The sequence below is a fragment of the Uranotaenia lowii genome, chromosome 2 (genome assembly GCF_029784155.1).
Source record: "Uranotaenia lowii strain MFRU-FL chromosome 2, ASM2978415v1, whole genome shotgun sequence".
In the NCBI taxonomy this organism is placed as follows: domain Eukaryota; kingdom Metazoa; phylum Arthropoda; class Insecta; order Diptera; family Culicidae; genus Uranotaenia; species Uranotaenia lowii.
Window position 1 is genome coordinate 291,618,994 of NC_073692.1, and position 25,295 is coordinate 291,644,288.

Sequence of the window (25,295 nt, forward strand, 5' to 3'; positions counted from 1 at the left end):
TAAACAAAAATCTAGTAAAATCCGAAGATAAAAGGTCCGTTGACTATTTTTTGCCTTATTAGTTCTCATTTCACAGATTGTAAGTATCAGATTGAGAGAATTCTAAAATTTTGTCTACTACCCTAGAGCCATTACATACTTTAAGGCGCAATTTCCTAGTGATAAATACAGTATTTTTAGTTTTTTTTAACAGATAATTACTGGATAAACATAAGTTATTGGACAGATATTAGTAATTTGATGATAACCAATGATCACGATCCATTCAGAAGAAAAATATATCTTTTTGTACTCTAGGAATCAATTATACCCATTACACACATTTTGGAAAACTTCTTCTTAAAAAAATTGAAAGTTTACTTTTGCTTTGAAAATATGGCATTATAAAGTTCATATTATACTCTAACGATTGACCTATTGGAATAAATATTTTTATTATAATTTTTTTATGTGAGAAACAATCAAAGTGATAACAAAGATCTTCAAATCACATTTTGTTAAATTTTTCAAACAAAGTTCAATAACTCAAAAATATTTTTTTAAATTTGTTGAGATAACAGCATTGTTGTTTTGTTCTGTTTGGCACATTTTTCTAGAACATTTAATATTTGTGAGACATTCCTGTTTCGAGATATAGCGAAGGAATCAAGTATCCCTTGGGATCAAGTATCCTCATTCTCCCCTATACAAAATTGGCATTTTTCGGGCTCGTATGAACTTCTAAACCTAGATGTAGTGGAGTGAATCAAATTTATCAAAAGTTGAAAATGAGTTGTAAAAAAATAATTATTTGAATAACCGGAAACTTAATCGAAAGAGTTGAGAAAAAAAAAGTCAAAAAGTTTGTGAAGAATGTTTGAACAGTTTTTCCGTAGAACAGTGAGAATATTATATCTTTAAACTGCACCTATACTATTGATCCAAACTCCGATTACTGGTTTGATTCTTAATTTTTAAAGGCGTATTTTTCCAAAATAAAATAACTACATTTAAACATTTTTTTTTTCATTTTTAAACAGGATTAAGATTAAACAGATCGTTCAAGAATTCCGATACGTTATGATCACACAGCTAGGAACAACATGAAATTATGAACCATTTCAACAGTCAATTTCTCACGATATTAAGATACGTTGGCGTGTGTAGAAGGCAGTATAGGAGAACGAAGCGTTTAACAAAGCATCTAATAAAATGCATAATTAAAAGAGTCGATAAAAAAAGAAAAGGGAAAACGGAAACTATGTTAACACTTTGCAAAGAACGTGTGATTTTGAAGTTGAAGGTATTGTGCTGAATAAAAGTGCTGTCATTTTCTAAGTTTAAGGTGGTTTAAGTTGAAAGAAGTTTCAAATAAATAGTATTTTGAATTGTCAAAAGTTTAATTTATTCAAGTTCGATTTTTAGATTTTTTTATTTTGTTATCAGATTCTATTAAATAAATATACAATCGTGCTTCTAAAACATTCAATCCAATAATAAAACAGATTCAAACAATAGCAATTTAGATTGAGAAAATGTGCTTTGGACAAAGGTGCACTTTTGCATTAACTTTTGTTCATTAGAATTTGAATGAAAAGAAATTGTACAATCACAAATCACTTGAATTGATATTTTCGAGCATCGATACCGACAATCCAAAATCACACATAATTTACTAGATTAACTGGTAGAACGATTACATTTTTTTCCGAAAAAAAAAAGTAATTAGAAACGATTGGGGTATTCAGTCACTAATAGAGGGAGCAGCCTGAAGATGATTCACCGTTTGAAATAATGAACAAGGAAGAAAGGGGGGATGATCTAATGAAAAAGATTCACAGTTGGAGCATTTTTACGCAAATTTCAGTGGATCGGACGAAAGTTTTGATAGTTTTTTTTTCGATTTCTGAACATAGGAAATTTCGATTGAGTACAATTGCTCTGGCTGTGATTGACAGTCCCGTGTAAGATGTTCCTTTTTCATCCGGAGTGGTAGGGTACAGGAGGGAGATGTTGCCTGTTGATTGTGTTAATCGAGGGATGAAATACTGGCCTTCACATTCGCCGAGCGCGATGATAAGAGAGCACGAGCATGAACTTATCGGTTAAACAGAATGTTAACGGAAACCAAAATTTAATAAAATTCAAAAAATTAATTGAAAAAAAAATCACTGTTAAGAATGTGAAGGAACACAACATATTTCTGAAGGGGGTTGCAGTCGTTTTGGTGATGAAGATTTCTGCTGATGGACACAGAGTAACAAAGACTTACCCTTTGCTCGGCTAGCACGAGATATCCACGATCGCGCGCTTTCGCGAGATCGATCTTAGATTGTTCACTATCGAGATTGAACTGTCCGCTGATCGGATCGATTAGCCCGCTACCGACGGCGGTTAGCAACGGCACTATAACACTATTGTTACCGATATCACGCACCATTGTTGTTGTTGGGTCAATCGAACCGGATTGTATAGAATCATTGAGAGTTTTCGGTTGATCGGGATGGAACGGATCATCGAATGTGCCCCGTTCGGCGTTGTACAAGTTAAAATCTAGAGCCTCCAGGAGACCGAGAGCCCTTTTAGGCGTTATCAACAGGCCACTATCCACGGCCGTCTGAAGGCTAGTGAGCTTAGATGTATTGGTATCTAACACGTTGGACTTGTCGGCGTCGATAAGACCTTTCCGGAACGCTTCCGGCAGTGGGAGCATTTTTTTCTTAGCTCCATCCTTCAACAGCACCGATTCGGGATCAATCAAACCCTGACCGATGGCGTCCTTTAGGCTCAACAACTCAACAGTGTTGCCATCGGGCGCACAACCACCACCAATCGTTGGAGTTTTATACAAGAACTTACCGGTCGACAGATCCAGCTGACTAGACTCAACCGCATGGTCAAAGGTCAAAGGTTCCTTCACGTATACGATCTGATTTTCGCCGAACACAAAGAATGACTGTTTTGGATCCACTGTGGCTCTACTTTCTGCAGAAATCAAATCATCTTGTAAGGCTATCTTCAACGGAATAAACATCCGGCTCTTGGGATGCTTTAATACTGACAAGTCCGCCGATAGAATATCATGTCTAAGCGCATCTTTCAAACTCATTTCTTTCGGTCCTTTCCCTATTGGCGATTCCTGCAAAAGATTGTCAATGCTCTCCTTACGCTCTAAAATCTTTCCAGTAATCGGCTTCTGAACCGTTACCAACAAACCCTTATCGAAAGCTACATCATAGTTGAAGGTACGATCTGCCTTCCTATCCACTACCTTACCCTTCTCTACATCAATGTCCTGATCATTAATCGCTGCTCTAAGGGGCTTGTCCTGTCCAGTTACAGCATCTTTATAAACAGTGGTTTCAAAATCCAATAACCCGCTATCTAACGCTTCCAACAGATTGATCTGATCACCGGAAGTGGGTTCAACAAAGGTACCAGCCTCCGGTCGATACAGTTGCTGTTTGATAGCCTTTTCCATCGATAGCAACTTTTGATTCGTTACAATCAAGCCCTTCCGCCTAGCTTCCTGCAAATCGATTTTGTTTCCCTTTGGTAGGACATAAACTCCTTCTTGATCATCAATGATTTTGGCCTCAATAGCTTCATCAAGACGAATGTATTTCCCTGTAACCGTATTTTTCACAATTGACGACATCGGATTAACTATATCCTCTCTACAAGCTTCATTGAGCGTTATTTTACGATTCGTAATAGGGTGCAACATTTTCCCACTCTTCCTATCGTAGAAATGCATAGCTAACGTTTCGTACAAGCCGAAGCCAGCACTTTCAATATCGACTATCAACCCTAAGCCCAAGGCTTCATTCAGCGGAATAAACGCCTCACTACCGGGTTCTTTGAAGACTCCCTCTCTACGATCGATCAACTTGGCACGGCAGGTCTCGAACAGGTTCAACATAATTTCATCCCTCTCGTTGAAATAACACGGCAATTGGGGATTGATAACAAACTTACGAGTAGCTTCGTGTAGCGTAATTTTACGATTCGAAACGGGATCAATAATTTTACCCGTCTTTTCGTCATAAATACCTTGGTGGATAGCTCGCTGCAAACTAATTGGAGCCTTACTGTCGTACAACAGTCCAATGTCGAAGGCGTGCTTCAGCGTAATCTTTTCCTTACCATGCTTGACATTCGAGTTCTGACCATTTATCACGTCACTTTCAATGGCATCCACCAAATCAAGATCTTTGTAGAAGCCAGTAGCCGAATCCTTCATTTGTACCGAGTTTGGATCGATAATTTTCTCAGCTATAGCTTGGGAGAGCGTTAGCCTTCGACCAGTCTTCGGATCCATGAACATACCAGTTTTTTCTTTGTAAATACCCTTGACAACTGCCTCGCTCAAACTGATCGGCTTTCTAACCTCAACCAACAGTCCCCGATCGAAAGCTTCCCTAAAGTCAATTTTATTTCCCGCATCGTCAACGATTGTTCCCCTTTTAACATCAACTGTTCCATTTTCAACAGCTAGTTCAAACGGTTGAATCCTTCCGGCAACATTGACAATCGTAGACTCCGGATCTAACATGCCCCGGCGAATAGCACGTTCGGTAGACATTTTCTCCGGAGTTGTGGTACTGCTAAACTGACCCGACTTTGGATCATACAACCCACGGAAAACTGCATCCGGCAAACTGCAGCGCCTTTTAGCTACTACAATTATACCACGTTCTAAAGCATCCGTCATACCCATGCTCAATCCAGAACCTGAATCTATCACCATCCCGGAAACCGGATCAACCAATCCTCCTCGAATAGCTTCCGACAAACTTACTACCCCTCGACTCTTGGGATCTCGGACAATCAAATCACCCGTAGATATTTCCCCGTCATCGATTGTCTTCTCCAAGGTCACTCCCGGAGCACCATCAATACGCAAAAGACCGCTATTCTGATCGTAGAACCCACGCAGCAGAGCATCAGTCAACGAAATCGGCTTCTTATTGCTCAAAATGTAACCCTTCTGGTAAGCGCGATCCAACGTAAGCTCCGGTCGTGTCAACAAACCTCGGACATCATCGACCAAACCACTTTCGATTGCTTCCCCACATTTAACCACTTTGTCCTTCTGTTCATCTCGAATGAGAACGCTGTCGATTTCAACCAGCTGACTATCGATTGCGTCCTTCAGAACATTCTCTTCCCCGTTTCCGGGGTTCAAGATTTTTCCCGATTTCGGATTGTAGAACTCCTTGTTCAAAACATCGATCAAACTGTGAGTAACCTTTTTGGTGTCGACCAGATTTTTCTCTAAAGCGACATCCAGAGGAACCAATTCGTCCGTTTCGGTGTCTTTCAGTTTTCCTGACTCCGCGTCAATCAACTTTTTGTCCAAAGCTGTTTGCAGCGGAACCAGAACGTTCTCTTTCGTATCTTTAACGTTTGAAATCTTCGGATCAACTATACCTTTGTTAACGGATTGCTGAACGTCTACCATTTCTTCCGTAATCGTATCGAGAATCAACCCCGATTGAGGATTGTAAAGACCCTTTCGAACGACTGCTTCCAAAGAAATCGGTCTACGTTTACCTTCCAACATGTAACCCCGATTGTATGCTTCGTTTAAGTCGATTTCTTCCTGAGTCTCCCGGTTGAAAATAACCCCTAATTTCAAATCAATGATACCTCTCTCGATGGCGACCTGCAACGGAACAATCTCACCATCGGTAGGATCCCGAACCGAAACCGAATCATTGTCGATCAGTCCAGCCCTAAGGGCTTCGGTTAACGGTACTATTTGGTTGTTCTGCACAAACTCTCCGGTTTGCGGATTGAATTGTCCTGCGTCTAGCACCTCTGAAAGTGTCGGTGAAATGTCGAAGCTCTCATCGGATGATTCCCTTTGAATTATCCAAGCTCGCTTGCAACACTCGACAAACTTAACCTTTTTTCCCGTTTTGTTGTCCAACATGTGACCGGAGTTTTTATCGATCAAATGCTTCTGCAGTGCCAAATCTAGCCGTTCGTATTTGTCTCCGCTCAGATCCTTAACGAATACTGTATTCGGATCGATGAGACCGGAGTTGTAGATGAGGTCTTTGAACGAAATTCTCTCCCCGGTAGAAGGTAAAATGAAGCTTCCGGTTTCCGGATCAAGTACTCCCAACTCGATCAACTTCTGTTTGGTTAGGCTTTTGTCGATCACCAGGCTGTCCGATTCGCCTTCAACGAACGAAATCAGTTCCTTGGAGATGACGTCTATGATATCGTAAATTCGCACGTTTTGATTGTTCAAGCCCTCCTCGACCGTGTACGGCATCTTTTTGTCGTCCACCATAATGTAGCAGATTTTAGGAATGATTTTACCTTGCGAAATAGCTTCCCCTAAAGATAACCTCTCGTAGGGTTCTTCAGCTTGTTGCTTGGAACTATCGGTTGCACTTGCAGCAACCTCAAACGTAACATGCTTTTCCGGTGTTTTTGTGCTGTCTTCCTCGAATACGTCATCATCTTTTTGAGCTTGTTGAAGCTCAGAAAGTTGACGCTGTTCAGTGCCGGTGTTAGGCGTTCGTTCCTGCTGCAAGAAAGCTGCGGTAGCATTCGAAACGTTAGCTAACTTGTCTTTTTCTGAACCATCTTTCTTGAGTGCATCCACCACAGCTTTTCCAGCTAGGATTGGAGCCCCTACCATTGCCATCAGGCCGAATTTAGCAGCATCCAGAACTTTTTTACCGGTCTCACTCATAGCGTTAGATTCGGCAGTATTCGTCGGTTCAAGGTATTTCGACTGAACTGTAACGGAAGGATCTGGACGCGATTCTTTCGATTGCGCAGGAATTTCTACTGAAATTAGTTCCAAAGGTTTTGAAATAGGTTGTTCAGAAGGCTCTGTCTTCAGTTCAACATGTTTTGACAAAGATTGATCTTCGTTCGTTTTTGGCACACTACTTTCAATTGGCACTGTTTCTGTTTCTGAGCTAAGTAGACTTTCTGGAATCGCTTTTTCAACTGGTTGAACGAGTTCCTCTTTCACAGTTATTTGTGTGGAAACGTTCTCTGGTTGTTGATGAGGGGTTGTAGATTGGTTCGTTTTATCGTCGTTTACTGTATGATCTGAAGAGGAAACTTCTTCCTTCACTTCTGTTTTAACTGGTGATGATAGTTCTGTATCTTTCACAAAACTTCCAGCTGATGGATCAATTTTGGAAGATTCGACTGGCTTAGCAATTTCTTCTGTATTCTTTTGCTCGTCATTAGGAATCAATTGTTCTTCGACTTGTTTCGAGGAACTACTAACCGTCAGATCTTTATCGACAGAATGCTCTTCATTGCTCTGAAGTGGTTCTGAAGAATTAAGTGGTTTGTTCAAGTCAACAACTGGTGTTACTTGTTTCTCTAGTTCAATTTGATTCGATGAGGTATTATCTGAAGTGATCGAAACCTTGGGTTCGAGCCGTTCCACTTCAATATTACTGGCCGAAAGATCCGACACAAGTTCTCCCAATTCGGTTGCAACTGGAACGATTGCGGTTGTTTCTTCAGTTGTAATGAAAACACTCTCAATAGATTTTATATTCTCATCAGAAACTAAAGGAGCTTCCGGAGAGCTTTCTGAAATTGGTACTTCGATATTGTGCTTTTCGAGCGTTGGCGTCTTCTCTTTGATAGGAACAGCAGAAGAAGTTTCGTTCTTTGTATCAGCCACTTGTTCCTGTTTTTCTAGAATTGTTTGTGGCTTCTCTTCACTAGACACAACTGGAGTTCTCTCCTCCTTCGTATCAATCTGTTTATTCCGATGTCCGAGTACTGACGGAGACTCCTCTCTACTAGGTCCGACTGAAGGAATATCTGTTCGAACATCGGCTTGTTTCTTATCCTCAGACGTCTGATTAACCTTTTGTTGAATTTCAGGTTTGGAAGTTTTAATAGTAACCTGGGTTGAGTGTTCCGGTTGTTTCTTTGCTAAAACAGAACTACCCATATTTTCGTCTTGCTTACCACTAACTACACTCGCTGGTTTAGGTTCCGAATCTTTCTTTTCGAAAGCTTTCTTCACCGCACCAGCGATAGCCATGCCGCCCAAGACAGGAGCTCCAACCACGGCCATAAGACCTAACTTTGCAGCGTCCTTGATGTTTTCACCCAGGCGGCTTTCGTTGGAGGACGAAGAAACGAACGCGGTTTGTTGGTTCGAACCTCCCATTACACTCGTCGTGATCTCCCGACGTTCGATGGTACTTGATTGAATTTCAGAAGGAATTTGTATGTTTGCAATAACTTTGTGGCTCATTTCCGGCGATCGGTTTGGAGTTTCATCGCTGCTGGCGATAAATCCTCGATCAACCGCTGTAGAAATGGACATTACATCGCCTGTTTGGGGATGTCTGAATGTACCCTTGGTAACATCCAACAGTCCACGATGTAGAGCATCGGTAAAGTTGATGTTTACTTCTTCATCTACGACGAGTTTCTCTGTTTCTCGTTCATCGCTGATGATACCTTTTTGACGAGCTTGTTCGACAGTCATGATCTCACCCGTCAAGGTGTCCTGCACTTCATTAGCCGAAATCAGTACAAATCCTGATTGGATTTCCACAGTTTTTGTAGTGATGGTATGGACAGATGTTACCGATTGCATAACCGATGTTACCCGTTCGTTGGCTTGCAAGCCTTGAACAAGTGCTGGCAAAGGTTTGACCTCTAACAGGCCACACTCGATCGACTCTTGGAGGGGAATTTCTTCGGAAGTTTTCGGATGTTTAAATGATTGGTTCGATGGGTTAATGAGCTTTCTGTTGAGAGCTTCGTCGATACCGACTCCGTCAACATTAGGAATGTAGGGTATCGCCATGACAAAATCGTTCTTAATTGCCTCATCGACTGTCATGCGAGCGTTACTGATTGGGTGAACAATTTGTTTCCGATCCACGTCTAATAGGTTGCGTTTTACAATAACAGGAATCGTCATTCCTGCTGGAGGTATTTTTGGTAGATAATTTGGCACAACGAATACATTCTTATCTATAGCTGTAACAAGTTTCATATTGTTGACAGTGTTTTCTTCATCGTTTACTACACCCTGTTTAATGGCTCTTTCGAGGGACAGACGATCTCCAGAAATTTGAACTTCCGTCAAAGGATCGATAATTTCACAAATCAAAGCTTCTTTCAAGTTAAGTAGCTGACCGGATTCGGGATGGTAGATCCTCGAATCAGCAACATTTAAAAGTCCTTGTGTACGTAGTTCAGGAATGGAAAGAGATTTCGCCAAAGGCACGAATACACTACCTTTGCCCTGACCATCCAGAATTCCACGTTGGATAGCTTCAATAATGGTAAGCGTATGACCTCGTTGAGGATCGATAATCTTTCCTCGATCACCATCCACTAAGCCCAACGCAATAGCTTGATTTAATGATTGCGACTTCTCGAAGGTTTTTGGATTGTCTAGTAATAAAGACGTTTCTTCGTCTAAAATGCCCTTGTCGGCTGCGTCTCTCGGCTGCAATACACACTTCCGCAACCGTTGTAAAACAATTGGTTCTTTAGGGATTTTGTCTGAAAAATCACTGACTGTCACGATAAGTCCTTCGGAAGATCTTCGGCTATCGTCAAGGCTAAGCTTTTTGCGAAGAGCCGCACGCTCGGGACTAGGTAGCTGACTTCTGGTGATCAGCCCACGTTCGTAAGCTAGTTCGATTGGAATCTCTTCACCGGTCGAAGGATCAACCATGGTCTTCAAGAGGTCCAGAGCCCCGGCCGCGGCCACCAAAGGTGCGCCAACGACCGCCACAAGCCCAGCTTGAGCTGCCTCAATTAAACTTATCGACCGACCGTTGGCACTCCGAATTTCTCCGGATTGAGGATTTAAAATACCACGCTCAATCGCTTCCGGAATCGTAATACTTTCCCCGCTTTGCGGATCAGAAATTTTAACCAAATTGGGATCGACTTTCCCGTTTGTGACGGCCTTTACAATACTATCCGATCGGCCACTGTCAGTGAAAATGACAAGCGCAGTCGAGGGATCGTAAATGATTCCGGGAGCCAGTTGAAGTGGTTCCGGACTAAGAATTTCTGGTGTTTTGACGCAATTTACGGGAGTGGCTTCGTTCGTTCCGGGAGCGATAATTTCAACCACATCTGGTTGTCCGACAATATTCGTAACCCGAATGGTACGATTCGAAGAACCATCTGTGGGTTTATCGGATGGAGCTTCGAAAATTATGAGCTCCCGATCTATTGCCTGTTTCATAGTGGGTTTGTTACCCTTGACTACTGAATAATGGCCGGTGGCATCGAGGGTTCGGTTTTCGAGAGCACGATCCAGAGTAACCCTTCTTTGAGGGTTCTTGGAATCTACGACAAAAGCGGATTGACTGTTGATAATTTTTTGCTTGACACATTCGCCGAAGGTAATTAAACGATCGGACCCCGGGATGGTAAGAAGCCCACAAACTGGATCTAAGAGTTGTTTGGAGATGGCCTCAGCCAGAGACCATCCTCCGGCGGGGAGTTCAAAAGTTTGAGCTTCCTTTCGCTCGTGATCTAAAAATTTGGTTACGATGTTGATGGATTTAGAGTTGCTGGTTTTCGTTAAACAAGTTTCGAATTGTATAGGAATGGAAGATGGTTTTGCAGCAGTGATCTCACTTTCCTGCTGTGGAATGGCTTCGGTGTCGGGTTTGATGAAACCATGGTTAAGAGCTTGCTGTATGGAGTAAATGTTACCGGTGGATGGGTCTCGATAGGTTCGAGTATTTTCATCAATGAGACCCTTCCGAACGGCTTCCGTGAAAGAGAGTAGCACTTCCGGTTGGGTTTCAACCTGTTCACCGGTATGAGTAATGGTGACGTAACGTTTGATGGTTTTCACGACCGTTTCAGTGGTAAGGGTAATGTTTAAAAGACTAATCAAAAGTAAGGCTCCTTCTGGTGTAATAAACTTACGTTCTATGGCTGGTTCCAGAGGCAGCACTTTGCTGTTACCGACCTCTAGTAGGAAACCAGTTTTCGTATCAATAAGATCGTGGTAGACCAAGTCCAAAAGGGACAACTCTTGGCCATTGCTATCGAAGACACCTATCTTGCGGTTGAGCATTTCGTATACTTCCGGACGGACAAGTCCCTGAGCTACGCCTTCCTCAAGATCTACTAGCACAGCCTTACCTACATCTAACTGGAAGCGACCATCTTTTTTGCGCAGAACATTTTTCGAGACGGCCGTGTTGAGGGAAATAAACTCCTTGGAATGTGGATCTTTGAAACCGAAAATATTGAAAATGGATTTAATAGAGACAGATGAAATCAAACCCCGATCCACTGCCTCGGGAATGGACATCATTTCGCCGGTTTCCGAATGGCGGTAACGATTCTCGAATGGGAGAATAATTTCCTGTTCGAGGGCTTCGGCCAATGTTAGCAGCTCACCCTTGGTTTTGTACACACACTTAATGCTATCGCTATCTAATACACCTAAACTAATAGCACCTGGAATATTGACCCGCTCCCGTCTCGTGGGAGAGGCAATTTTTTCCGCCTTGTCAAACAAATTCAAATCGCACACATCTTTCAAAGTCATCGGTTTACAGATAAGCTGCCGATTGCGAGCTTCCGCAAAGGTAAGCTTTTCCTTCGTTAACGGATTCATAAAACGACCTGTTTTCGCGTTCAAGATACCCTGTTCTATAGCTTGAGCCACAGTGATTTTGATGTCATTCTTGGTGTCCACTATTTCCCTCAAGTCGGGATTCACGAGCTTCTTCGCGATGGCTGAGTCTAGTCGGAACGTGTCGCCAGTGTTACGATCAATTACCCAACCACCATTATCCACCAGGCCCTGGCCGATCGAATCGGTCAGCGAGAGCGTGTGGGGCGCAATTTTGATGGTTTCATTGCGAACCAGATAGCCGAATTCGTAGGCGTCGGCCAGCGGGATCAAGTCGCCGGCATCCGTGCGATAGAGGCCACTACTGGCATCGACCAAACCTTGTTTAATCGCATCGACAATACTTTTTGCTTCTTTCTCGTTATACTTTACAGTGGAGGTGCGCTTTACAGGAGATGAATCGCTGCTGCTGGTTGTTACCTTGATCCGCTTTTCCGTGCTGTCGTAGCCATTTTCCGCTTCCAAGATTTCCTTCTGGATCACCTCCAGTAAACTCATTGGCCGCCCGTCGCGATCCTGCGCAGCTCCTGGCCTCAACAGATTATCCACCAGATCGGCATCGATCAATTTCCTCCTAACGGCTTCCTCCAGACTCAAACGTTCGCCATCTACATTCAGCTGACCACTCCGCACATCCAATATTCTTAACCGAATCGCTTCCCCAACCGTTAAAATCCTCCCACTGACCGGGTCCACAATGCCTGGCATATTTAGGATGGACTCGCCATCTTCGCTACCATTATTGGTACCGACGGCTTCATTCGCCCGCGATATACGCTTCAGGCTACGGATTTCCGTAAATTGCACCGACGAGGCGCCGTCACCATTGCTGGAATGATGCACATCCGACTGCATCTCGATTTTGCTCACTTTCTTCGGGGATCCCTCCCGACCTGGACCGGCACTAGTGCTGCTGCTGCTATCCAACGAATCGTAGATCAGCTTGTTGTTGGAAATCTTTGTTATTCTGAAAATTTACATCAAGGAAAATGGGGATGAAATGAGACATTCACTAGGGAAAGAAGAAAATTAGGGGTAAGGCTACTTACTGCGTCGCCGTGTAGGTGCTGGTGTAGATGTCTTCCGTTACTTCCTGGAAGGCATTGCCATCGACGTCGGCACCTTCGGCATCGATGCTGCTCACCGGACGGCCCAGATTGAACTCTGTTCGGTACGTTCGAAGCGGCCTTTGTAGACTTTCGGCAAAGCGCTGTTAGTGTGATGATTTTTTTTTCGGATGTGGGAAAATAGAACAGATGGAAAACGTTAGATGCGCAAAAGATAGAAAAAGACCATCCCACAGGGAGCTGTGATTTAGGACCTAAAGTTTCCCAACTAACGCCAAATTAGCTGACTGGCGCGAGCGATGGAAACTCTCGTAAATAATCTTGATTTATGGATAAATTACCCTGAACTCGTAGGAGAAATCATATTCATAAACATGCTCCTCGCGCTGCCAGAGACGTCTTTTCTGGGCCATCTTTGCCGCGGTGGTGTTCCTCCAAGGACTGGAAAGATTGGGTCAGAATCACTCAATTTCCGCCGTCGCCGCCGCAGTGCTGGGACGATTAGATTCGCGTGAACTATCCAAAGCACGCCGTTTCAGTTTCATTTACCGATGAAATTGAAAGTTTTTCTGCTACATTCGTTTCGCGGCAGCCGTTTCAGTTTGTTAGAATAAACGCTGGCAGACGTATGAATTTTCCTTTTAACGACCTTGAAAAGTTTAGCTTCGAGGTTGATTGATGGCAACCAGTACACACACCCCCTCTTCGCTGTTTTCAAGGGAAACGCCTTCGATAAGCTGAACGCGACTTTGCTGAATCGGAAGAGCCCCCGCTTTCGGAGGAGGTTGTGTGTCTGGTCGAGGTTTGAAAAAAAAATTACACCGCAACAGAGATTGCAATCGCCCAGGTGCCTGGGAATTACCCATGAGACACGTGCCTCCGGGGTCTCGACTGTGCACCTGTTTGGGCTCGATTGCATGTCTTGTGGGTGTTATAAGATGCAATTGAGATCCATTAATTCAATCATTCTATCAGTGTTCTGAACTTTCAATTTGGTGAGGTGCGTTTTTTTTCGATTATGTTTCATATCCACCAAGCGTCTCCATCGTATGTGGGTGAAAATTGTTTATTTCTTTAGAGAAAGGGGAAGGATTTGAACTTGAAGCGGCGTCGTAAATAAAATTCACAAAAATGAAATGTGGCGTCCGGCGAATGTAGTAACTGGCCCGTTTGAAAAAAGACAAATACAAAAAATATGCATTGAAAAAGTATGAGATAATCGATCATTTTTCTCTGGCGTATATTGCGTCAGGGTGGAGAAATTTGCAGCATCATTACATTGTTGTTTATTTCTGGACGAGATGAGTTCAAACCGCACTTTGAATGACACTGACTTATTTTCGAAACTGTAAGGCGGGAATACTGTCGCTTTTATTTACTATCTCACTTATAATCTGAAAAACATTTATTTTTTTCAATTGTTTTAAGATATTTTAATTAAACTTGCTCTTGAGTTTCGCATGGGACGGTTTAGTGTACTAGATTTGAGCGTTTAAGCCGCCAGGCATTTTTTTTTACAGTTTTATTAACACTTTCAAACACTTTAGAACATTCACGACTTAAAATTACAACAGCTCAAATGTAAATTGAAAATTAAATATTCCAATTGTATAAAATACAAAGATAAACCTTGAAAAGTTCAGTTGGTTCTATTAAATTAGCGACAAAATCGATTTAACAAAGAAAAATTGTGCCTTAAATGACATTCTTCAGAAAAAGCGGGCTAGTAAATAATTTATTTTAAGTTTAATAGGTGTTTCGAATACTTCAGGATGCCCCTTTTAGAGACATTAGATGATCTGGTAACTGACTTGCGCATGTTTAAAGCTTTATCTTTAAATGACCCACGATGACTTGGGTACAGCACTTTTTGTTTCTTTATTTTTGTAGCTTAATTACTGGGGCTTATTCCGCGACTCGAGTGACGTGACTCACGAAATTTCACTTCTTCGTCCAGACTCCAGAAAATGCTTCAGAGAAGAAATGTGTGTATCGATGAGCTCTGAAGACTAATAACAGCTCATCCGAACGAAAATTTCGAGGCTAGAGAGGCTATTTAAGCCAGCAAAACGATATGAAATTTCGTGAATCACGTCACTCGCGTCGCAGAATAAGCCCCACTATTGCACTATGTATGATTCACAGAGAATGAGGGGTGTATTCGAAAAAATGCAACACTTGGTTTTGTAAATAACTTTTGAATGCATCAATGGCAGTTGATGAAATTTTCAGTGAAGCTACTTAGTAATGTAATGTTTACGTGCACAATCTGTCAAGTGTTTTTTAGGATAGCGTCCAATACTGAAGTCAATTGACAAAACTTTTTGGGCAAGATCGAACAAACTTCAGAAAAGTCTTAGTAGGAAACCCAGAAACATCGGGAATCAACAATTCACATGGTAAATCTATTAAAAATTCCTAGAGGACCTAATAGTGTGCTAAAATTTGAATAAAAGTTAAGATTATTGATTCCATGAAGTGAGAGGAATGTGAGAGGTTTTTTCAAGGTCAATTCGAAAATATGAATAGAGAAAGTGATAAAAAGGTCAAATTTTTCTGACTGGTTCGTCTAGCTGACTTATAAATAGGCCAGACTTTATTTCTACAAGGTAGGAAAGCTTCCCATCGGTAAAAAAAACTAAATACGGTGGTCAAATCGTGCGCAAAATATTTGGACTGCTTGTGGGGAGATATTTTGAAAAAAAAAATTGTAATGGACAGCAAAACGAACTATTTAGCAGTCACCTGTTTCCAACCAGAAACTTTTTGTTGAAAAGTCTCGCCTGTACTTCTTGGAGATGAATAAGAAGAAAAAAATGAAAAATTTAATGTCTAGTACTTGGGGAGGCTAACGATAGGTGGAAACTGCAAATTACTCAGTCTGTCATAACGATTGACATGAAGAATGGCTAAAAATACAAAAAAGACGGTTTCCAAATGCAACCGTTTTGCAAAGCTCTTCAATAGGTCCCACAAACTTTATACTCTTTTCAAGTTGGATTTTTGATGTTTTTGTGCCGAAAGAAGACTATTGTCTAAATTGGTTATAACTTCAACCAAATTCAAAATTTTGAGTTCTTTTGAAGGTCAAGCTTCAGGAAACTGCAAACGTAATCAAAAGTAGCCTTGATTTGAAATATAGGTGATTCATAGAACGCATTATAGATGGCGCATGTGTTGCCCAAAAATTAAAGTCGAAAAATTTCTTCATTGAACGCTATCTCAAAAACTTGCATACGTGAACATTACCAGGTAACTTCGTTGAAAACTTCATCAATTTCCATCCATGCATTCAATAGTTATTTACAAAACAAAGTGTTGCATTTTTTTTCGAATACACTCCTCATTATGTTCTTGTAGTAATAATATATCCAAACTTGAAAAATCATAAAAGAATAGAAGATGATTTGAAAACAACAGCACTTTCATCATGAACTTTCTGCTGTTTTTCTTATTAAAATCTCTTCTAACTAATTTTAAACACCATTTTTTTCTGATCTTCTTCTTTCCATCTATGATTTTTCAAATCTTGAAATGTTTTTTCTACAAAAACAAATATTCATAACTTACAAAACAAAAATCCCGGTGTTGAATCTTAATTTAGTACTCAAAAGTTTTAACCATTCATAAACATCAACAAACTTAATCAGTAGATTAAGAAAATAAAACAGTTTGAAAATACTTCAAAGTTTATACTATAAAATTATAATGACTTGTTTTTTTTTTTTCAATGATCCTGATTATGTTTCTAATTCTGTGCCTAATCCTGTTTTTGGTTCTGATCATGTTCACGATCCAAATTCAGATTGTAATCCAAATCCTGATACTGATTCAGATTATCATCCTGATCATCATCTAATCTAGTTCCCAATACTAATGCTGATCTAGATCTCGAGTTTGATCATGACTCTTAGTAATCTTGATTCTCATCCTGATCATTATTCTGATCCCGATCCTAAAAATTCATTCTGATTTTGAATACTGCAGCAAAGAATATTTTTCAATAAAGTTTATTAACCAATTATTTACTTTCCCCAAGACTGCAAGAAATTTTGACTCCTGTGAAAAAAGTTATAGAAGTTTTTTTTTTTTTGTTTACTTTTCCTACTTTCTGTAAAATGCGTAAAAACTGTAAAAACTAGAAGGGATAGACAAAACCTAACAAAAAATTCGAATTCAAATTTTTCCAAATCAATCGTTGAAACACAGGCACGAAAAATGTAGCTCGCTTAAATTATCAATTAAATTCTATAAATAAGTTTCTAAAATGTTAACCTGTTTTTATTGAAAGAAATAGCATTGAAAATGTTTTTAAAAAAAACTGTTTTTTGCGTCTTTACATTTTGTTTTTTTTTTAAAATAATTTAATCGATTTTTAGAGTTAAATTTTCATTAAATTACCAAAAAAGTTTACCGAAATTAAAATTTTTGAAAAATTTTGTATGAGTTTGTCTTTGTTTTTAAATACTGATTTCTTTGTTTTGAAAATATATATTTTCAACTACTAAACTGTAAGTTTGTTTTCTGTTCGATCAAATTTTTGGCTCATAAACATATTTTTTATCGCAGAAAATGTTATACCAAATCATGGTCTCATTCTCATCTCACTATTCTACTCGATAAAAATAATGAAACCTTGGTGATGCCTTGTTTTGTTATCTTGGGAAAAACAAAACCGAAAAATGCTTTCATTTTGCACTCAATGCCTTATTTTGGTATTGGTTAGACATCATCTTTCGACAAATTGATGTTTCAATGAAACCTAATTTTGCCATCGGGAAAAATACGACACTAAATCATGCTTGTTTTGGTGACTGTTTGCTATCGCTTTAGGCATCCAAGTCTGCTCGGGATAATTTTCTTGGAAGCCAATAGATGAATTTTTTTAATGAAAAATTTTGTACTTTTAGTATGTTAATTGACGGCAACAAAATATTCAGCGCTTGAAATTTCAAACTATGAAACATAGGCTTGGAAATTTTGAACGTGTGATCTATGTATGTTTACTGTTTTTGAATCATCTTTTTCCAACGATCACGATTTTTTAATTAAAATATAAAAAGCTCGAAAACTGATTCGAAGAATGAACTTAAAACTTTTAAAGCTAAATTTCAACTCGCAATTTAAACTTAATTTGTGTTTGCTTTGTACATGTAATATTAACATACAAAAAAAATGAAGTCTTTATTTTTATCAGTTTATTGTTTATATTTTTTTCCAATCAAAAATTCACATTTCAAATTGTGATAATATTTTTTTTTTCAAATTCAAGATAAAGCCTTGGAAATTTTCTATCAACCCTTCTGGATTTATTCGAATCTTTTATCCGTATTCGTTTTCTGGTGTTTCGGGAATGTTGCTTTAAAATTAAACTAGGCTGCTTAAAATTTATTTTCTAGCAAATTTCTGGTTCAGAATAGAGAACATAATTTTGAATTTGAAATTCTGATTTTATTAGAATAGTAGCAGTAAAATCAGTAAAAATGTGTTCGTGTTCGTTTATCAGTTAAATTTACCTTTGTTTCGAGTTTGTGTATGGTCATCGGTAGAAAAATAGTTTTAAAAATCAAATTTCATTATTTACTGTGCATTTTTAGTATTCTTTTATTTCTAGCTAAATTTGGATTTCGAAAACTCCTCTACCCCCCAAAGGACGATTCTTTGAAGCAAGCCTGTCTGGAGCTACTCTGTTTCAGACCCTGTTCCTGATCCAGATTCAAATCCTTATCATGATTTTTATCTTGTTCCTGATCCGAATCTTGATTTTAAACATGGACTGATCCTGATCTAGGTCATAGTTCTGATTCTGATGCTGATATTGATTTTGATCCTGACTCTGATACTGATTCTGATGCAGATCCTGAGCCTAATCCTTATCTCGATTCAGATTCTCACCATGATCTTGCTCCTGGTCCCAATCATGATCCTGATCTTTATTCAGGTCCATTTTTAAGCTGATTAGAATTCTGACCTTGGTCGTGACCCTGAACCTGGATGGTTTTAGAAGAAACACTGTTCGTGCCTCTGCTGCAATGATTCTGGATCTGAGCCAATGCAAGCTTGTTTCTGATAGCAACGATTTCTTCTTGGTTTCGAAAAGATATTCTAAAAGATATCTTTTACAGTGAACAAGTTTCCCAACGTTCGCGACTGTCAATTTGCATCCCTGTAGTGTTGTCGCAAGATATTTATTCACGTAACAAAACATCATGCCCTGGGTGAGGCAAAGAGAAATTCGCTGCATAATTTTTTACTTTTCGACATAAAATTTAGCAGTTTTTAAAAAGAGTTGTAATCGTTTAAGATAAAAATTCAAAATTTATTTCCTTCAATTTGACATTTGAGGGTTTTTTTCATTTTTTTCTGTTTTCCAGCCCTGGATCATGCCAACTGAATGTGTGTATCTATGTATGTGTAGTAAAATTGATAACATTTTGCAAATAAAAGTATTCTGATCTGCCTCTCTTTGTTGGATTGATAACTTGTATCACAGAAAGCACATTTTCTTACTTTTTGGCATGGTTTTGATATAAATTGATTGATATAAATAAATCAACAAAATTTCCCAGGGTATTCCGTTTTTATTCATAAACACTGAACGAATTATGTGTATCACATTGGTTCACAACCTTATGGAAACTCACTTCTTTTTACTTTAGGAAGGACTGTGTGTTTTTTTTTAAATTTTTTTTGTTGATTTAAAAAATCAGGACCATCTCGCTTTTATCAAGTTTTCTCACAACTTCACAGCTCCACGTCTACATTTTACTGTTACGATAAAAATCAGCTGATGTGGTATGACACATTTTCTCCACCCAAAACGTACACCGGTTGACGTTTCGGGTTCAGCATCAATCCACACTTGCAGAGTAACGTTAATAAACAATATGGACAGCTTTTATTACTGTTACTGTGTTGTTGTCTGTTTTTCTCTACGGTGAACTAGCAAAACAGGCAATAAAACTCAGAAGGTGGCAGAGCATTTCAGATCAAATATGGACACAAAAGGTCGTTTTTTGCTGTTTTATTAAGATTTTGAAAGACACTTCTAAGAGGATGAATGACCAAGTTGGTTAAAATCCTCTATAAATAAACAAAATAGAATAGAATAGAAAAACACTTGATAACACAATATCGTGAGGTAAGTATGTAATTTTTTTCTCCTATCTCACTGGATTTAAGATGATTGGTTATTTTAACTAGACAACAGTGCTTATTTGAATCAGTTCACTGGCTTCGAAAGGATGACTTTCAAGATTCAAACACACAGCTGTTGTGGCTCCAGAGAGTGATTCGGAGGAAACACGTAACGATTTGCTGAGAGCACCAGCAGAGAACATCATCCATAAAAGGTGGGGTGGGATGAACTCACGCTCACCCATGTTTAGTAGTAGGTATACATATACTAAACTCACTCATCTCTATGCTATGCACCATTCTGTGTACTTTCGTCTACAATGTATCTCAGCTAGCCAGTCAGTCAACAGTACCTTATCGTTCCTTTTTTTCCCTCTATGAATTCAAAGTGTCGAGAATTCTAAGGTCATCCGACAGACGCAGCTCATAAAAAAGCGATAAATTTCAGCAACTATCAAAGTGAAGGCAAATGTCAGGCTTCAATTTTGATGTCGTAGCAAATTTAACCCTGTTCAACGAGAATTTTATTAAATAGACGTTCTAGAAATTCAGGTATTGATCAGTTTTGAACTTTCTGGTTTTGACTTCAAGAATAGATTTTTTCATCAAACTAAAAAAAAACAAAAACATAGTCAACGATTGTAAACAAAATAAGCAGACATGACCTAGAAAACGGCGTCTCCGAGAAGGTAGATTGAATCAATGAGTGAAAACGAAAACTACGTTGAATTTCTGAACTCGACCGCGGGTAAACTTTTCTACCAACACGATTTCTAGGCAAACACACACTTAGCATTTTTCTCTCTTTCACTCAAAGGTGACGTTTGCTAATTGTAACGTTCGACAAAACGCCGGCCGCTATTGTTAGAATCGTTTAAATGTGAGAACTAACGCTTTGAAGCTAATTTTGAACGTGCTATGAATGACTTTCTCTGTGATTTACGCGTGAGATTTGGGTCTCTCAGCTAAAGATGATTTTAATGAGATTGGTTGACAAAAGTTAATTGATTGTTGAAAAATAATTTCCTTTCGTATAAATAACTTCTGATCAAGTTGATTTTATTTTTACTATGGAGAACGGTCAAATTTTGAATTATAAATGAGCTGTATCATTTGGCAATGATCCTACTCTAATGTGTACCGAAAATCCTTCACCGGATCACAAATTAACCTATTCCGGATAGATACTCCAAACACGTGTTCTGTCCCTCGTAGACTTAAGGAACACGCCAATTTTCCTAAATCAATCGTGTCACGGTTTCACAAAAATAAGCAAAAAAAAAAACGGAACACATCGACACCAATCATACTCAGCTGAGAAAAACGCTTCTGATCTTCCCACAACTTACGACGGGACCAGAAAGGGTAACGGTTTAGTAGGTTGATCAGCTGGGAAGAAAAATCTGCCAAACTATTTTTAAAGCGACCACTTTCCCACGCTTAGGCGCGGAAGACAGGGCAATTTTTCCAAAAGGACGTATGAGTTTTTTTCTGTGTAATATTAAATTTTGCTTCTAATAGTGATAACCTAGTTAATTCAACCACGAAATAATGGTTGAATCGTTTGAATGTCTGGTATTTTAAAATAATCATTTCCTAAACCTAGCCAAGAAGTCATCTTCACGTATTTATTGGTGCACAAACATGAAAAGCAAAGTAATAAATTACTTCTGTCAAGCCCACTTTCCATTAGATGAATATGGCCGCAAAAAAAACGAAACAAATAGAAAAAAAAACACACACAAATCCGTGGATCACCACGGTTCATGTGAAGGTCGTCTTTTGAGACAAAATGAAAGAAAAAGAATGAAAAAAAAAAAATCTAAAAGATTATCGAGAGTAGACACAATAAAAATAACATGTTGTTGAAAGCTAAGGTTTGTATGATACAAATAGTTATTTGAGAACATACCTTAGTTTTCTTGCATGTATTAATGAATTTGCATCTGAATCATTGTTGAACTTCAAGTGCCGATAAGTAGAGCTCGTGCTAGCATTCAGCTGATAAGTTAAAGTGTTCCGTGAAGTCTCTAACAAGTCCAATATTGAAATAGACCGAACAGTGGTACAAAACTATTATGTTTTTTTTTTTAAATAAATAACCGATGATTTTTAATTTAATTCCGAAGACACAGAACGTTGCACAGATATTAAAAACAAAAACCGAAAATTATTTTAAAAATAAAATTAACCAAACTACACTAATTGAGTTAATGTGTACTGACTGATAACGAAACAAAATGAATGCACTCTGTTCAGATGAATCATACAAGTGTTGTGTCATCTCTTACGAGCCAGTCAGTCTTCATCTCCCATAATAAAACTGACTTAATCTCGGTCCAAGTGTGTACGTAACTTCCGATGGCAGATGACCGCCATCATCCCGCGGACTTCAAGTAAGTCACGGGCGGAAGTCACCGGGTCAAGGTTATGAAAGACCAGATTGTGCTTTTGGAAGGGGCTCTCAACAAAAACAAAAACAAACTCCGGTTATCTTTCAAGTTCACTTGTTGAGGTTTTTGTAGACGGGGTTTCGTCATATTTTTTTTCGGAGTTCATCTCGTTTCGCTTTGGACTTCTATCATTGATGTCTTAATATTGGAAACGTTTTTCCGAAAAAAAAATCAATCCTGAAGTAATACTTTAAAATAGAAAAAAAGACCAATTTAAAATTTATTTATATATTCTTGAAAAATCATATACAACACAACTGTGCAAACGTTTATGATTTTTAACTTAACACTAGCGAGAAAAAAATATTGTTTAAAAAACAAAAAAGTGTAAATCTTAAATTTGAAATTCTTCTCACACATTTTTCTATAGATAAAGTGCACAACAACTGGGGGCAAAGTTTGATGACATTTTGCTTTATCTTTTGCGTAAATGCCAGAATGCCAGAATCACAATCAGTTGCAGATGTTATCGAATCCGATAGAAGATAATGTCTGCTCCAGACATTGATGAACATTAAGTCCAGTTGGTTTTCGCGATAGCAATGATTAAAAAATTTTACTCCACGATTGATAGGTGCCAAATTTTGGACAACAAAGAGAACGAGAGAGAAACAAAAAGTATTTTTGACACCAGGAATTTGTTTGTTTCTTTCGATAATAGTCGTTTTACCATCTTTATGGCGTTCGAGACTCAACGTTGCACTTGGCGGACATTTATTAAAAAACTTATCCGCGGAGGCAATTGACTTGCCAACTTAGCCATATTAGGAATAATTCACTAACTCAAAACGAGAATCCGCAATTGAGACTCATAGGATCTCGAGGTGTAAGTGCCCAAATGATAGTGTTTCGAGAAAACGACGTGTTTCAAAATTATAATATTCTCGCTTTTTCATAAACTTTTCAATTTTGGGCAGTTTTTGTTAATTCAAAAAATGTTCAACCTATAAAAATCTTCGTTTTTCACCAGAAGTACATTGAGAAAAGATTAATCGACTGGAATTATCCTTTCAAAATTGATTATTTTGACACTCACACACAAAGTTTCCGAAATCACAGAAAATTCTGTGATTTCACAGAATTTAGAGAAAATAAAAAACAGTACAGAAAACCATCACAGAATTTTTGACTAAAATCACAGACAGAATTTTTTTTTCGGCAGCCTTGCTCAGGGCGTAGATTTTAATTTATCCATCAGGTACAATAATTCGCACTTTTTCAAAACTGCTCAGTATCTTATAAAGAAAACTGAAAAATGACAAAATTTTAGGTGATAATCGTTTTACGTATAATGTTTAGAAAGTTTTCAAAATTATTGATCAGCAAATTTTGATTTCCAGCCAAATGTAATAGCACTATATAAAGTTATTCACCTGAAAGGACGCTGTTTGCACATTTTATTGCAAAATTACAGTGAAATTTTTGGTGCACCATAGGGCAGTGAGATAGGTCCACTGTTTCACGAACTTTATACCAAAACTTTGGTTGCGTGCTCATTAAGTAGTTTCTTTTTTGAGAAACTGAGTTTTTTATTTCTTTCTGACGAGTTTCAATCGAAAGGAGCCAAGACATTTCATCGAAAGTTATCATTGAATTTAGTGAAATATTTAAAAAATATTCGGATTATTAGGAAGTCCGAATATCATAAAAAAATCCTAGAGATACTTCAAGTTGGAGTAGCGTGTTTACATCGTTGAAATACTTAAAGTAAATTCTGACAATCTTTCTTAGTTCTAGGTCGGCTGAAGCCCCTTAAACAAAGCGTGCTAGATTGCCCGGATTTATCCACGTTTGCTCAGATATTCAGTATAAAATTTGGGATAAATTCGGTCCGGCCCGGTTGCAGGGATTTCATTAAAAAAAAGCCGAGATCTTGCCCGGATTTATTCACTTTAATTGCCACATAAAACAAAAAACATTGAAAAAAACAAATTGTGTAGTATTTTTATTTTTTAATTATGTGTCCTAAACGAAATTTTTCAAGCAAATTTTATAAAAATAATTATAAATTTTTTTTTTTTGGAAGCCTAAAATACAATTTAAAATCTGCTAATGAGTTTTGATGAAAAATTTTTAACAAGTTATTTTTCTTGATTTTTGTTGAGTAATTCCTAAGTTTTTATCAAATTTGCCCTGATATTGCACCGATTTTTGTTTTTAATTTTGGAATCAAATGCCCGGATTTTGCCAGGTTTTTCGATAAAACAGTCCGGAATATATGTTGAAATCATTCTGGCAACCTAACCTTAAACTATTAAATTTTACGAAAGGTATCACATTATTTTTTTTATTAACATCAGCCTTTTCACTTATTAATGCTCATCGGAAGTAAAATGTAAACTTTACACTATTGAAAGTTCTCAATTGTTAATTTTTTTTTCAGGACCTTTCAAGAACGGTTATTTCTTCTGAGACTCTTTTCAAAATTGAAAAAAATGTCGAATGTTGTATCATTATTTTTTATGAACGCACTCTGAAAATCCAAGCATAAAATAACATGATTTCCTCTTCTAGAGTGTCAATTTGACGTTCTCGACTAATAATAGCTCTTTCTCTCGTAACTCTCAGCCAATTTATAAACAATTTCTGGAAATCTAGGGTCTTATAATGCTCCTTAACTTTTGTTAAAATAAAGTTCTGCAGTATCAATTTATTCCGAGTAACTTCTAAAATTTAAATATATAATCTCAAATAAATTTGACTTAAATTCCAAAAATTTGAACTGATGCAATTCACATGGCGACCGTGACAAAACAGTTTATTCAAAAATACCACTTGGAAAGTATGAATATATCGTAGTTATTTAACGTTAAAATATTGGAGTTATCCCTTTTGAGTACAAAAGATTTTCATCAAATTGAATTCAGATTTAAGTACCGTATGTATGTTTTCTGGATGTGATTCCAACAGTCCACACCACTGTTTAACTTAAGGCAGGTTGTGCGTGGCATTTCAAAATCTTGCAATCACAAGAGCCATCTGTTGACCTCAAGTAATATCGGCTCAGGCAAACCGCGATAGATT

The 25,295-nt window shown here is 38.3% G+C and overlaps 1 protein-coding gene across 40 annotated transcripts in view; it reads right to left on the reverse strand.

The window, feature by feature from the left end:
• The window catches only part of LOC129743398 (dystonin), a 532,614-nt gene that overhangs the window by 55,585 nt on the left and 451,734 nt on the right, over window positions 1-25,295 (reverse strand). For 25 of the 40 annotated variants that reach the window (XM_055735430.1, XM_055735418.1, XM_055735431.1 and 22 more), the window contains 2 exons: window positions 12,664-12,824; window positions 12,035-12,581 (listed from right to left, as the gene is read on the reverse strand). The exons of 6 other annotated variants lie outside the window; for them this stretch is intronic. In XM_055735430.1, coding sequence (XP_055591405.1) covers window positions 12,035-12,581; window positions 12,664-12,824 — 708 coding nt within the window. Of the gene's footprint in view, window positions 1-2,251; window positions 12,582-12,663; window positions 12,825-13,022; window positions 13,281-25,295 lie in introns of those variants that run through there. 9 more of the 40 variants (XM_055735401.1, XM_055735400.1, XM_055735402.1 and 6 more) reach the window with 2 other exon arrangements.